At 30.8% G+C, this 13037-nt stretch overlaps 1 protein-coding gene across 2 annotated transcripts in view; it reads left to right on the forward strand.

Moving 5' to 3' along the window:
* Positions 1-13037, forward strand: part of FANCL (FA complementation group L) — a 76222-nt gene that overhangs the window by 39196 nt on the left and 23989 nt on the right. Inside the window, exon 7 of one of the 2 annotated variants that reach the window (XM_009237282.4) lies at positions 3788-3871. In XM_009237282.4, coding sequence (XP_009235557.1) covers positions 3788-3871 — 84 coding nt within the window. The remainder of the gene's footprint in view (positions 1-3787; positions 3872-13037) is intronic. The other variant, XM_002812013.5, reaches the window with a different exon arrangement.

Here is a 13037-nt window from a genome sequence, read left to right on the forward strand (position 1 = left end):
TGAATCTTATGTTGGAATGAGTTATTAGAATCTTTATTTCTCAATTTAGTTTAGCTTTTATATATACACCACAGCTGTCTTTGAGATGTGGTAATTTTTTTTTTAGGAAAAAAAAGTTGGTTCTAGATTATGAATTTGGACAAATAAGCAGAATAAACAAGTTCAGCATATTAATCATTTACCTAGTAATCACTGGGGAAACATGAGAATTTGAAGAAAACCAGGAAGTCTTTTTTTTTTTTTTTAGGAAAAATGTGTAGGTATATATAAAACCACCAGCAACTAATTGTCAAAACTTTTACTTTCAAAAGTAGTTTACAACAACAAAAACTCCACATATAGGAATATTAACTGAAAAATATTTTAGGAAACAAAAATTTTAGGGAAAAATAAAAAGAAATTGGGCCTGGGATTGTTAGTCAACTACACTAATAGTTGAAACGTTAACTGTATGTTAAGAGTATGTTATGCAAAATCTTAATCCAAACTAAGTTTTAAGTGGAATGCTGAATTTTTTTTATTAATAACATACCTCAAAGTAGGCTTTTTTCATAACTACACAAACCTTTATTACTTGATTTTTTAAATATACAGTAAATAAATGCATTTGTTTTTCCCGATTCTACCACTTCCCCTCATGATCTCCAAGAAACTCACAAAGAAAACAAATACCTATTTTGACAAGATGTCCTTTATTAAAAGTAAATATGTAAATAAGAAAGTAGAAGTAAACCAGATAAATTTTGTAGTTTTTATAGGTATATTTTTGTGCAATACTTACAGTGCATTCAGTACTGAATTACCTTTGCTTTACAAAAGAAGTAGCCCAGGGCTTCCTCAGCTTTGGTCAAGATCAGTACTACTTGAAAAACAAATTACAAATATGTATCAGAGGGTGGGCACTCTTTCTCTGCTACAATTTGTATGTATTTACTTGGGGATCAGCCTTACTGCTTAGGTAGTCCAATCACAGAACAGACTTGGTTAAAATTTGTCTTAGAATATTTAATATTATAGAGTCTAAAAAATATTGTGTGTGATAAAAATATATACTTAATATTATGTAATCTTTTTTTTTTAGTTATTGATTTGATTTTCTGCAAATGAGATTTGGAGAACTATGTTTTACTTGAAAATAATTAAATACTATACTTATTTTTCAGTTAATATTCCTATGTGATATGGAGCTTTTGTTGTTGTAAATTACTTTTGAAAGGAAAAGTTTTGCCAATTAGTTGCCAGTGATTTTATATATACCTATACAGCTTACTACTGAAAAGTATCTTAATTTTGATCAAGTTACTTTGTTATGTTGTATTTAGTCATCTACATTGTAGTTAATACTATTATAATTCAGAAGCTATTCTGAAAATGAATATCTAGTATGCTAGTTTGTATTTTAATATTTATGATAAATCATCCACTTATATAAAGAACATTTAAGCTCTGTACTATTATGTGAAGTTTGTTACATAAACAAAATTGATTTTTCACATGAATGTAATTAACACATATTGCAAATATTCATTTAACTCAGATATGAATTAAAGCCACTTGCATAAAGATCAGTCTAATTTATTATATATATATTGTATTACAGATATAAAAATATATTTGAAAGATGTCATTATCTCAGAAACTACATACTGGACTCATTTTTATACGTAGGATCATATATTTACTCTAACTTGCTTTTTTGTTTAACTATTTGTGGATCTCTTTCCATATCAGTACATTGATACCATTTACTATACTGAATCCTACTTGAATGTAGTATCTTACTCTCTTTTAGCATAATGAGCTGTGTATGTACTTAATGGGGCCACAGATACTTTACTTTGTGTATCTACTCCAAATACAGTAAACATTTCATTAATGTCTTATTTTATCTAGATTGATGATTCATTGAAGTTAGAGAGTTGATATTGTTCATTGTCAGCATCACCAAGATAAATAGCAGCAACTCAAAATGAACTAAATTTTCCATTTTTGACCCTTAGAGGTTTCAAGTGCACATTATTTTTAAAGAATTCTGACATTTTAGAGGGAAAAGAGACTTTGTAACACTTTCAGTTGAGTTTTGTCATTTTTACATGTGAAACAGCCAGAGAAATTAAATGACTTGTTCAAGATCATACAACTTAGCAGAGCTGGAACCAAAGCAAGCTGAGGTCTCTGTCTACATTTACTTTGAGATAATCACGATTTTTAAATATGGTATACAAATTGTTTTTCCAGTGATTACAGCAATGATACTCTGAAGCACATCATCTGATATTTTTAATTGTCTGAAATAGAACTTCCTCTTTTAATTTCAGCATGATCTTTTTTCTTTTTTTTTTTCCCAGAAGTAGACCACTGGAATATTTTTATATGATTTTTTATGTATTTGCCTTTGTGTTAATTAGTTCTACATAGCCAGATACCATTAGTCAGAGTGTATATTGATAGTAAATCTTTTTAGCCAAATTATTGTTGTAGCTAAATGTTAATTTTTTTGAAAGTGTTGATTTCAAATGTTTGTTAAATACTGTAGTGATTTTTTTGTTCCCTTTTACTTACCCAGCAGAGTACTGAAAAATAAGAGGCTGAAAAAAGTGAAAGCCTAAAACTTCTTTTAAATATTTTGTCAAATGAAAGTTTTCCTAAAACTAATTTTCTTTCAGTACATTTAGCTTTTTAATGGAAAGAAATGGGTATTTTTAATTACATGTGACTTTGAAGAATCAGAATTGGATTATAGACAAATCATTAAGTATGATTCTCTAATAAGGAAATGGATTTTAAGAAATTTTATCTTTTGCCTTTGTTAGAAACTTGGTTTGTCCTCATGACTGCCACTTTTTATATGACTAGTTGAAGAAATAATTTTGTATTTAGCAGTCTTTCAAAGGTTTTTCTTGCTAAAAACTGTTTTATTTTTTCTTAATAAGCCAGAGGATATTTCATTCTTTTTATTTATCTTCTTGCTAAAATTAATATCTTTAATATGGAAAATAATTTTTTAAATTGACAGCTATATGTATTCATTTTTGTGCATTTCTTAATTCCTTTAACTGATACTGCCTATTTAAATAGTGACTGATGCTATTTGAAATTAAATTTAGGACTAGAAGAAAATTAGATATCAACTAATTTGACCTCTTATTTTAAAGATAAACAGAGATCCAGTTTGGTTCGTTCCTCAAATCATAACTTCAGCAGCTGACCCAACACTGACTTAATTCATTACCTTTCACTCAACACCGATTGCTTTGGCACTTCCAAATCACCAAACTTTCACCTCCATAGGTTGACTATAAATAAGCTCTTCACATCACTATGAAAGTGGAGCAAAAATATTTGTATGTAATACATTTGCAGTTATAATAATATGTTTTCCTCCAATATTTCTAGGTTTTTTTTTTTTTTTTTTTTTTTGAGATGGAGTCTCACTCTGTCACCCAGGCTGGAGTACAGTGGTGCAATCTCGGCTCACTGCCATCTCCGCCTCCCAGGTTCACGCCATTCTCCTGCCTCAGCCTCCCAAGTAGCTGGGACTACAGGCATCCACCACAACACCCGGCTAATTTTTTGTATTTTTTAGTAGAGGCGGGGTTTCACCGTATTAGCCAGGATGATCTCCATCTCCTGACCTTGTGATCCGCCCGCCTCGGCCTCCCAAAGTGCTGGGATTACAGGTGTGAGCCACCGCGCCCGGCCCCTAATATATCTAGTTTTTCTACAATACCTCAGTGATATTAACACACAGAAGCAAAAATGGTCTAATTTTATGCTTTTTTAATAGTATCCTGCAGAATCACCAGATTATTTTGTGGATTTTCCTGTTCCATTTTGTGCTTCCTGGACACCTCAGGTAAATTCTCCTCAGGTAAATTCTTAAAATTCATTTTAAGTAATTAAAAAGTACAGTTGTCCCAGAGTATCCATGGGGGGATTATTTCTTGGGCCCTCTGTGAATAGCAAAATCCATGGATACCCAAATCTCTTATATAAAATGGGACTTTGTTTATAGCCTGTACACACTCTTCTGCATACTTTAAGTTATCTCTAGATTATAATACCTAATACAATGCATATGCCATGTAAGTAGTTGTTATACTGTAAATAGTTTTGTTATTTATTTATTTTTGAACATTTTCTGTCTGCAGTTGGTTGAATCTGCACATGTGGAATCCGTGGGTAGGGGCAACTGTAACTGTTTTTACTCAGGTAGTCATTATAGGTTATGAAGTAATCTTTTTTTTTTTTCAGTTTTCCTTAAGCATTTATTTATAAACACACCTTCTATAATGCTTCTTTTATATTTCCTTACAGTTAATGTCCATTTTCTTTCTCCCTCTCTACATGCACACACAAACACACCCACTCACACCCACACCCACGCATAAATACACACACATGCACACACACACACACCATCCAGCCTGTAGATATTTATGCTTCATTTTCAGTAAACATGCAGAAGCACTTTTGACAGACATTTTCCTTTAAATTTAAATTCCAAAGAACTCTGTAGAAAGCAGTGAATGGTAACTGAAGAGTTGAGTGAAATTTTTCATATTGCTAAAACTTTTGACATTGATTACATAATATCAGAGAATCCTTTTCAGAGGAGAATGAATTGTGACTGAAAACATAAACCTTGCCATTTCTACTCCATTTTTATTGTTTTAAAGTATTTGTCCTTAGTTCATCTTTGAACTTTGATTATATTCTTTTATTTTGTGCTTTAGAACATTCAATATTTTGAGTAAAGAATACAGAAGATTCTCCTGCTTCTGTCAGTTGAATTTTGCAGTACATTGATGATATTAGCAAGATAATGTTTTTTAGAAGTGCATTGTAAACTATAACATAGATATAAGGTGGTATGATTATCAGTACTACTACACCATTTCATGTGTGTGATTTTTAAGGAATGTGGCACATGTGATTAGTTAGGGCATAGTTCTTTCACCAGGTAAATTGTGGCAGTTGATAGCAAAATGGAGAGAACATTTTTATTCTTAGGCAAAGAGACAAAACATTTCTAGTGACATTTTGCAAATATTCTGTAAATGGAGGCTACTCATTTTGGCTGTAAAATTTTGGTTAGATTAAATAAAAAATTATGCTTGTATTTTAAAACATAAATACATGAGTAAAGTTAAATATATAAGAAATTAGTAAAAAAATAAAAAGCCTAATAGGATTTAAATAGTCTTGTCAAGGCCAAAATGCCATTTTAATTATATATTGTATTTATCCAAAAATTATTTTTCTGATATTCTTTTTTTGTTTTTTTTTAAAGTCCCAATCTCCCCACATTGGAAGTTGAGAAGACATAGCAAAATAGAGAAGAGAGAGCCTGTAATTTGCTTTTGGTATTTTGATGTATGCAATAAGTAAAATACTATGTTGATTTTTGTTTTTCTATTAAAGAATTGGAATTATGCATAAATTTTATAGCTTTCTTTTTTTATTTAAAAAAAAATTCATGAAACCCATGTCCCTTTTTTTAAAATACACATTTTCTATTTGGCTCTGGAAGTTTAATCTGATGTTTTAAGTGAGATCATGAGAAAATATTATAGCTAGGTTGTGTCTCTCTTTCCAGGTGTTATTTCTAAATTATAGTTTAATATTTATCACAATTCCAAGGTTGAAAAATACACTGTTTATGAGTTTCTTTGTGTTTTAGATGTAGATAATTCTAGAAGTTTCCCCAGGCATTTGTCTGTGGAAAAGTTTGCAATGCCATGAAAAGATTGTTTAGTACTTACTTTATTTTGTTATTTCACAAAATTAGTTTATGACTCTCTACTAGACTGGAAAGTCTTTGAAGGCAATTTCTTTTAAATTTTATATCCACATGCTCAGTGCCTTATTCATATAAGCATGGAATAAATATTATATTAATAATATTAATTCAAATTTAAGTTTCAGGTTTAATTGGGTCGTACAAGATTTGTTTTGTAGTGACTCTAAGAAAATGTAGGATTAGTAGTAATGAGTGTTATAAATTCTTAATTTGTGGAATATACTGAAATTCTAAGCAAAATACAGATAGATTAAAACAGCTTTTTATCACAACTCAGATTTGACAAATGTTAATATTTTGTCACTTTTGGTTCAGATACATCTATATTTCTCTTTCTCTTAAAAATAAAATGTTTTAAGAATAGCTAAGACCTGACCCCCTTTGTGTCCCTCCTTCCCATCTTTCCTTTCTTTGCTTCTCTCCCTTTAAATAGTAACTGTTTACCCAAAATTGGTATATAGGCCATCCGTGCATACTTTTTTGCCATATTTGTTTATGCCATATTTGCAGTCTCTTTTTTTAACATTATATAATTTCAGTGATTTATCTATAATCTTATGTTTGTCTACTATATTTATTTTAAATACTTTATATTATTCCATTATGTTAATCGGCAACTTGATTTATCTGTAGCATTACTGATAAGGCTGTTCACAAATTCTGACAAACAGTGCTGCAGGGAACATCCTTCCACGTTTCCTTGTGCACATGTATGAGACTTTTAGTATGGGTTTTTCCTAGAAGTGAAAATGCTGGATTTCAGGCTATGTGCCTCTTTGGGGTTACGCAAGATGGACAGATTGCCTTCCCTAGTTGGTTGTGTAAGTTTATATTCCCATTCAGCAATGCATATTCTTTCCAAGCTTTAGTCTCATCTTAGTCTGACCTTCTTATAAGATTATAGTTATTATTGTGTCCATAGCCTTAGCCTATATTTTTTTCTTTTTATTATAACCATTTTATCTGTATTTTGATATTAATTTTTTGTTAGTTATATGGGATATAAGTATCTCTGTGACATGTCTTTTAACTTTATATTTTGTCATACAGAGTTTAACTTTCAGTCTGGTCACATCCTTCTCTTGTGGTTTCTGTTGTGTTTCAAATAAAATCTTTCATATATTTTTCTGAAAAGATATTCTGCCATAGTTCAGAGAGTTATTTTTGCTATTTAAGTATTTAAGTATGAGTTAGCCCCTATTTTCTATATGCTTATACAATTTGAATCTGTCTTCTTCATTTTTGTGGGTTGGGGGCTGATTTCACAGTTTTTCTTTTACACATGCCATTAATATTTAGAAAGTTTAAAAAATATATCATTTACCTATAAGATTCTGGCTGTATCTCATGAGGACTTTGGATGGTACCAGCAGTGTGAACTCTGAGTCTTTTAGACGTGATAAGAGTGTTGATAGTTTATGTTTTGAAAATAAGAAGAAATGTGAGACTTCTTTGTTATGTGTGATATTTTTTAATTGGCTGGCTGAAAACAATTCTGCTTGTGGGAGTTTTTTTAAAACAATTTTTAAACAGTTGTCTCTCTTAAGCAATATAAATGTTAGTGTTGTAGTTTAATAGCAGAGTTAGATTTAAGAGATGGTAAATAGATTTCAGATAATTGATTTTTTAAAAATCCCTTTCTGCTTTTGTGTATTTCCTCTTTGGAGTCAGTGTTTCTGGACTTTAAACTTGGAAGATCTTTCTTTTTCTTTTTTTTTTTTTTTTGTAATATAATAGACATGGCTTTGTGGCATCCATATTAAAAATGGGTAATTTTCCTTATGGTCCCTGTCTTCCTGCTGGGTTGATAATGTTTTGATGTATTTTTCTTTTGCTCTGATGAGAGGTCTGCTGCTGCTGCTCTGACATATTCATTTGGATGAATAATTATAACTTGCACAATGTCAAGCTGAAGATGGTAGGGTTTTGTGCGTCATGACAAGACTAGTAGCCAGTGCAGGTGTCTCACAGCATGATCAGCAACAGCCAGTGTATTCTGGCTCAGAGAAGACATTTAGAGTAGTAAGAAATCAGCACCAAGGGCAAGGCTGCTGCTACTATTGCTGCCATGATACGTGCCAAAGAAACACAAAGTGCTTCTCAAAGACAAGTGTCTAAGCACCTCTTTCTAGATATTTGCTTTATTTGTTTGCTCAGTTGATCTTTTATAGATTTTAGCACAGACGATGAGAACATCTCATAATTTTATTCTACTTCCTAACATCACAAATGCTTCAAAATATATCTTTAATAATTGTTTTAGAATTTTACATATGGGTCAGATGTGTAAATACTCTTGACTGAGACTGTAGAATGCCTTAGTGTCAGATTTTAAGTGCACTGATATTATGATTATAAAAAAATGAAATTCCTTTTGTCCAGGTCACTGATCAAGCAAAAATGGATGTTAAAATTGCGATTTTGCCTGTAAGTGTGCCACTAAGTGCAGGCTTGGTGAAGTATTCTTGCCATGGGCAGTTGGAATCATCAGGTTCAGGGTGGTATAGTAAATAGTGGTCTTTATATTTTTTATCATGGAAATCTTATATTCTTGGAATAATGCCATGAATGCAAGAAGAGCAAAACTAATGATAAAGCCTCTGGCTGATAATCTTATGGTGAATGAAGAATTTGTAATTAAAGGAGGCAGTCCTATTACATAGCAGGGAGCATGATCCATTAGTTAGAGCAGTATACTAGCAGTTGGGTATTCTAAGTTGTGTTTACAGTTCAGCCATTAATTTAATTGTATTAGTTCAGACAAGTCACTGCCCTTTGCCTCAGTTCATATGTACTGTATATGGAAATGGTGAACCTTTTTTCTTTCATGGATATGTAAAGAAAAATAAATTGGATTTAAAACAAACACAGTGTTGGGGCAAATCCCCCAGTTTTTCACCGTAATGATCCTGTGGAAGTTCTTTTGACCAACTGGATTTTTTTTCTTTTCATTTTTTCCTCTGCTGTTTTTGTTGGAGGACTTATAGTAGTGGAATTTTATTCACTCTTAAATTGGTTAATTTTGTATGCTTTTTCTTTCTTGGCAATCTTACTGTTGCCACAGTGGTATGGCTGAAAAGACATCAAAGGGATCAAAAGAAAGAAAATTTATTATTGAGATTATGTGATATGGTAGAAAAAGTATCAGCGTAGGAGTCATTTGACCTATAGACTTAGTCACCTGTCAGCTGCCTTTCATTTTTCTTTCTTGATAGCTAATTATTTATTTAAAAAGCAGCCTGTATTGATTCTAAAAAAGAAGAGAAAGAGGAAAAATACAAGCAACTAAAATTAAAATGTAAAGTTACCATTAATGCTTTTTTTAGGCAGTAGTATTGAGACGTCATTGTATAATTATTTTACAACTATGCTTGTCACTTAACAAAGTTTCATTTTAAAAATATCGTTGATAATACTGTACATTTGTTATTCCAAATAATTCTTAGAATTACTTGGGTTTTAGTTACAATTGGGTTTACGTTTATCCAGCAAATTAAGAATTAATATGGCCAAAATCTAGAAAAACATTATCTCTGCATTTACTTAGGTCCTTCAGTAAAGTAGCAATGATTTCTTAATCTACCTGTTACATATTTTTGTTGAATTTTTTCTTAAGTATTTTAAATTTTTTGTTATTTTTAATGCAGTCTTTTTAATTGTATTTTTTAGTTGATCATCAGAATGTGAGCAAGCTGTTAATTTTTTAAAATGTTATATTTTGATCAAATATGTGAACATAGCTTCAGAAGTTAAGTTTGCAACGTTTTTTTTGTTGTTGTTGTTTTTGTTTTTGTTTTTTTTTTTAGAAAAAACAGCATAGCCTTCATCTCACCTGTTTCTCCAGGGGCAAACACTTTTGGCTGTTAGCTGATTCTTTCAGTAGTAATTTGTCATTACATGCTTTTGTATTTATACATAAGCGTGTAATAAATACATGCTTATGTATTTATTTATGTAAGTTTTAAGCAATGCCTAAAACTTTTTGTTTTGGGCATTATCTACTGAATTCCACTGTAGATAATGAGGAGTTTGTTGTTTTCTCTACCTGCCCTCACTCCATCCTACCTTCCTGCTTTCCCCAAATAACTATATTGTAATTTGGATGATAATATTCAGTGTTCACATTATTATGAAGATATTTGTATCCTGTGTAGATATAAGTAATGTGGTTACTTATGTCTAATGTAATGTGGTTAACTGTGATGAATTTTCCTTTGTCACCCTCATTTTTATTATTCCTACAAGTCACTTTTTTTTAAACTTTTCCATTTCTTTAGTTTTCTAAGTTGTTATAACTCATTCAACCTCCATATACTAAAATACCAATGATATTTCTTAAGTAAATGTGTTTTATGGGCAGTGGGATGGATATATGACTTTGAATCTCACTTACTTGCCAGATTAAAGAAGATATTATATCGCTATAGTTTCAGTTGATTTCTAAGATTATAAAAATTGGTTTAAGCTTTGTAGAAGATTTGAGATCTGTGCATTTTGAGCACATGAGATACTTATGGAATGGCAAAGCTCTCCCATGAATTTAAAGACCCAAAGAGACTAGTTACATGGAACAGGTTTTTTTAATCAAATGCCTTCATTGGTACATTAATTGATTTACTTGCTGATGTTAATAAATATGACTTTATTATAGACCTTCACAGTAGGCTTCATATCTGCTCAGCCACTGTAGCATAGTATAAAGAGAATACAGGGTCTAGAAGTCTGGTTCAAATTCTGGCTCTGTCTTTACCAGTGCGTGACCTTGTGTAAATTACTTATTTATAAAAAGAGAGAAATAATATCTGTGTCATAGATTACATATGAGAACAAATTGAGGTGTTGTATATGAAAATAATTTTGAATTGTAAAATGCTGTACAAATGTACAAAGTGATGTAGGGAGTTAATGCAGTTTGTAAACTGGTGAACTCTTAATATAGTGAGAGCTAATATGGGCAAAGAAGTAATCTCTCTCCATGTGTAATGATATTGTATATTTGTGGATTTATACACACATCTGTCAGACAGCAATTATTATCTATATATTGAATTACGTATACATTAAAGACTTTAAAGACAGCATTTTATTTGCGTGCGATAAACAAGGAGTTTTCTGTGTTCAAAAATGAAATAGGGATGATTAATGAAAAATCATGGTCAATCTCACCAGGCTACGTGGATGTGGAAAGTGACTACATATACATTGTACTATAAATAACAGAGATAAGAGATGTTGAGAGAAATACTGTTTGGTTTCACAGTTTTATTGGTTAATATATTATGAGTACTTCGATGAACTTAATGCTAAATGTTATGGTTTGGAGTAACTCAGTAAAATATTCTTATATAGCAGATGTCCTAAGTAAGAGGAAACATGTGAGTGTCAGTCTCAAATGACTCCTTTAATGTTGTGATCAATATTTTAAAATACTTTTGGATAAAAATTATTTTTTTCAATATTAGTGAAGCAAATTTATTTTAATGTGAGTATAATTTATTAACATTCTTTCTCTCATGTTTTGTTCCTGACAGGGACTTTGGTAAATTGATACACTATGTCTGTATGTGTATTTGAATTTTTTTTATAATCCAGGGGGTAATTTGGAATATGTGGGTGTTTATATGCTTGTGCATGCATGCATGTATGTGTGTATATGTTTTAAACCTTCATTTCTGAAAAACATCCCCATTGGAGAATAAAGATCCAATAGGTTGAAGACAGAAATGATAGATACTTCAGTGACAAAAAGTGTTAATACAAATATGACCTCCTAGCATCACTAAGAAATGTTAATACTTAGAGCTAGAAAATACTCCCCCCTCATCTTTTTGTGCCAAAATAAAAGTTGAATATTAGAAGCCAAACCAATTTATTAGATAGATATAGAGTTGGAAAATATTGGCATTTGTAAATAGTAGAGACACTGAGACAGTAATTAATTAATTAAATGATGTCACTGTTAGTTCCTTGGCTCTGGCTATGAGAATAACATTGTCAGCTAGCAGCAAACTGGTATTCTTTCTATTAGTTTTGAACTTATTTGATGTAAAGGTTTTTATGATTTTTTTAATTTCATTGATTTTAGAGTGATGAAAAATTAGATATAGCTAACTTTTTTCTTTAGGGATGGTAGCACCCTTTTGGGTATAACCTAACTGGAACAAAAAGCTAGTCTTTTTTCTTTTTTCTTTCTTTTTTTCTGGTCCACTAATTGGCTTGGCTTTTTTTTTTTTTTTTTTCTTTTTGAATAGTCCACAATATAGGATGCTAAGGATAAGATTGAAAGTACCTACTTATTTTCAGCATGTGCTTGAGGAGCTTTCTTTCACTTTTCAAAAGTGGAATTGCTATAGTTACTCTGTGATGGCTACACATGAGGTGACTATGTTTCATTTGGTCCTGTGGGCAGATACCCTTTTCATATGAATGAAAAACACTAGCAAATTTTTTAAATGATCAGTGATCCGTGATCAGTTATAGTCAAAATAACTTAGGTATAGAAGAGGTGATATGTTCTTTATGGATTGCTTTGACAGATAACAGTATTTGACCAAACAAATTCAGTTACAGATATACCTGTAGAAAGAGTTGAAAACATCAATGAAGCCTGTAAGTAACTTCAAATGAAATGAATATTTAGATTTATCACCTGTTTAAAGATACCTGATGGAGATATTGCAAGTAATACTAAAATTAAATTTCTTAAAAAGCTTTATTTCTTAATATTTTCTTATTCTATTTATACTTTTGGAATCTCCCAAAGATAAAGAAAAAAAAAAAGGATTATTAGAGGATTTATCTGCAAGTATTATAGGAAAGAATAAAAAAGATCAGAATTGAAAGCAACTGTTGCAAGTACCAGAAAATTATGCTATTAATTTAAGTGTCATCAGAGCACAAAAGATCACATTCTGGCACTTTGTGGAAATTATTAAAATACTGGAAATAATAGTACTTAAGATGAAGATATTGTACTCTAAGATCTGGTTAAGTGACTGACATTATTACTTCACTTCAGGTATTATGAAAGTAACAAAATGCTTTTAAAGATAATAAGCGTTACATTCTGAGATTGGCAGTGTTCATACTTTTCTGCTTAAGTGCTTTCCTAGCTCAACATAATTTAATAACAGTTATGGGGAAATAGCTAACATCTTAGTTCCCACATGTGTCTTTCCCCCTTCTCCAATATATACACATTTATATATCTGTATATACACATAAAAGTAATACA

The sequence above is a fragment of the Pongo abelii genome, chromosome 12 (genome assembly GCF_028885655.2).
Source record: "Pongo abelii isolate AG06213 chromosome 12, NHGRI_mPonAbe1-v2.0_pri, whole genome shotgun sequence".
Classification (NCBI taxonomy): domain Eukaryota; kingdom Metazoa; phylum Chordata; class Mammalia; order Primates; family Hominidae; genus Pongo; species Pongo abelii.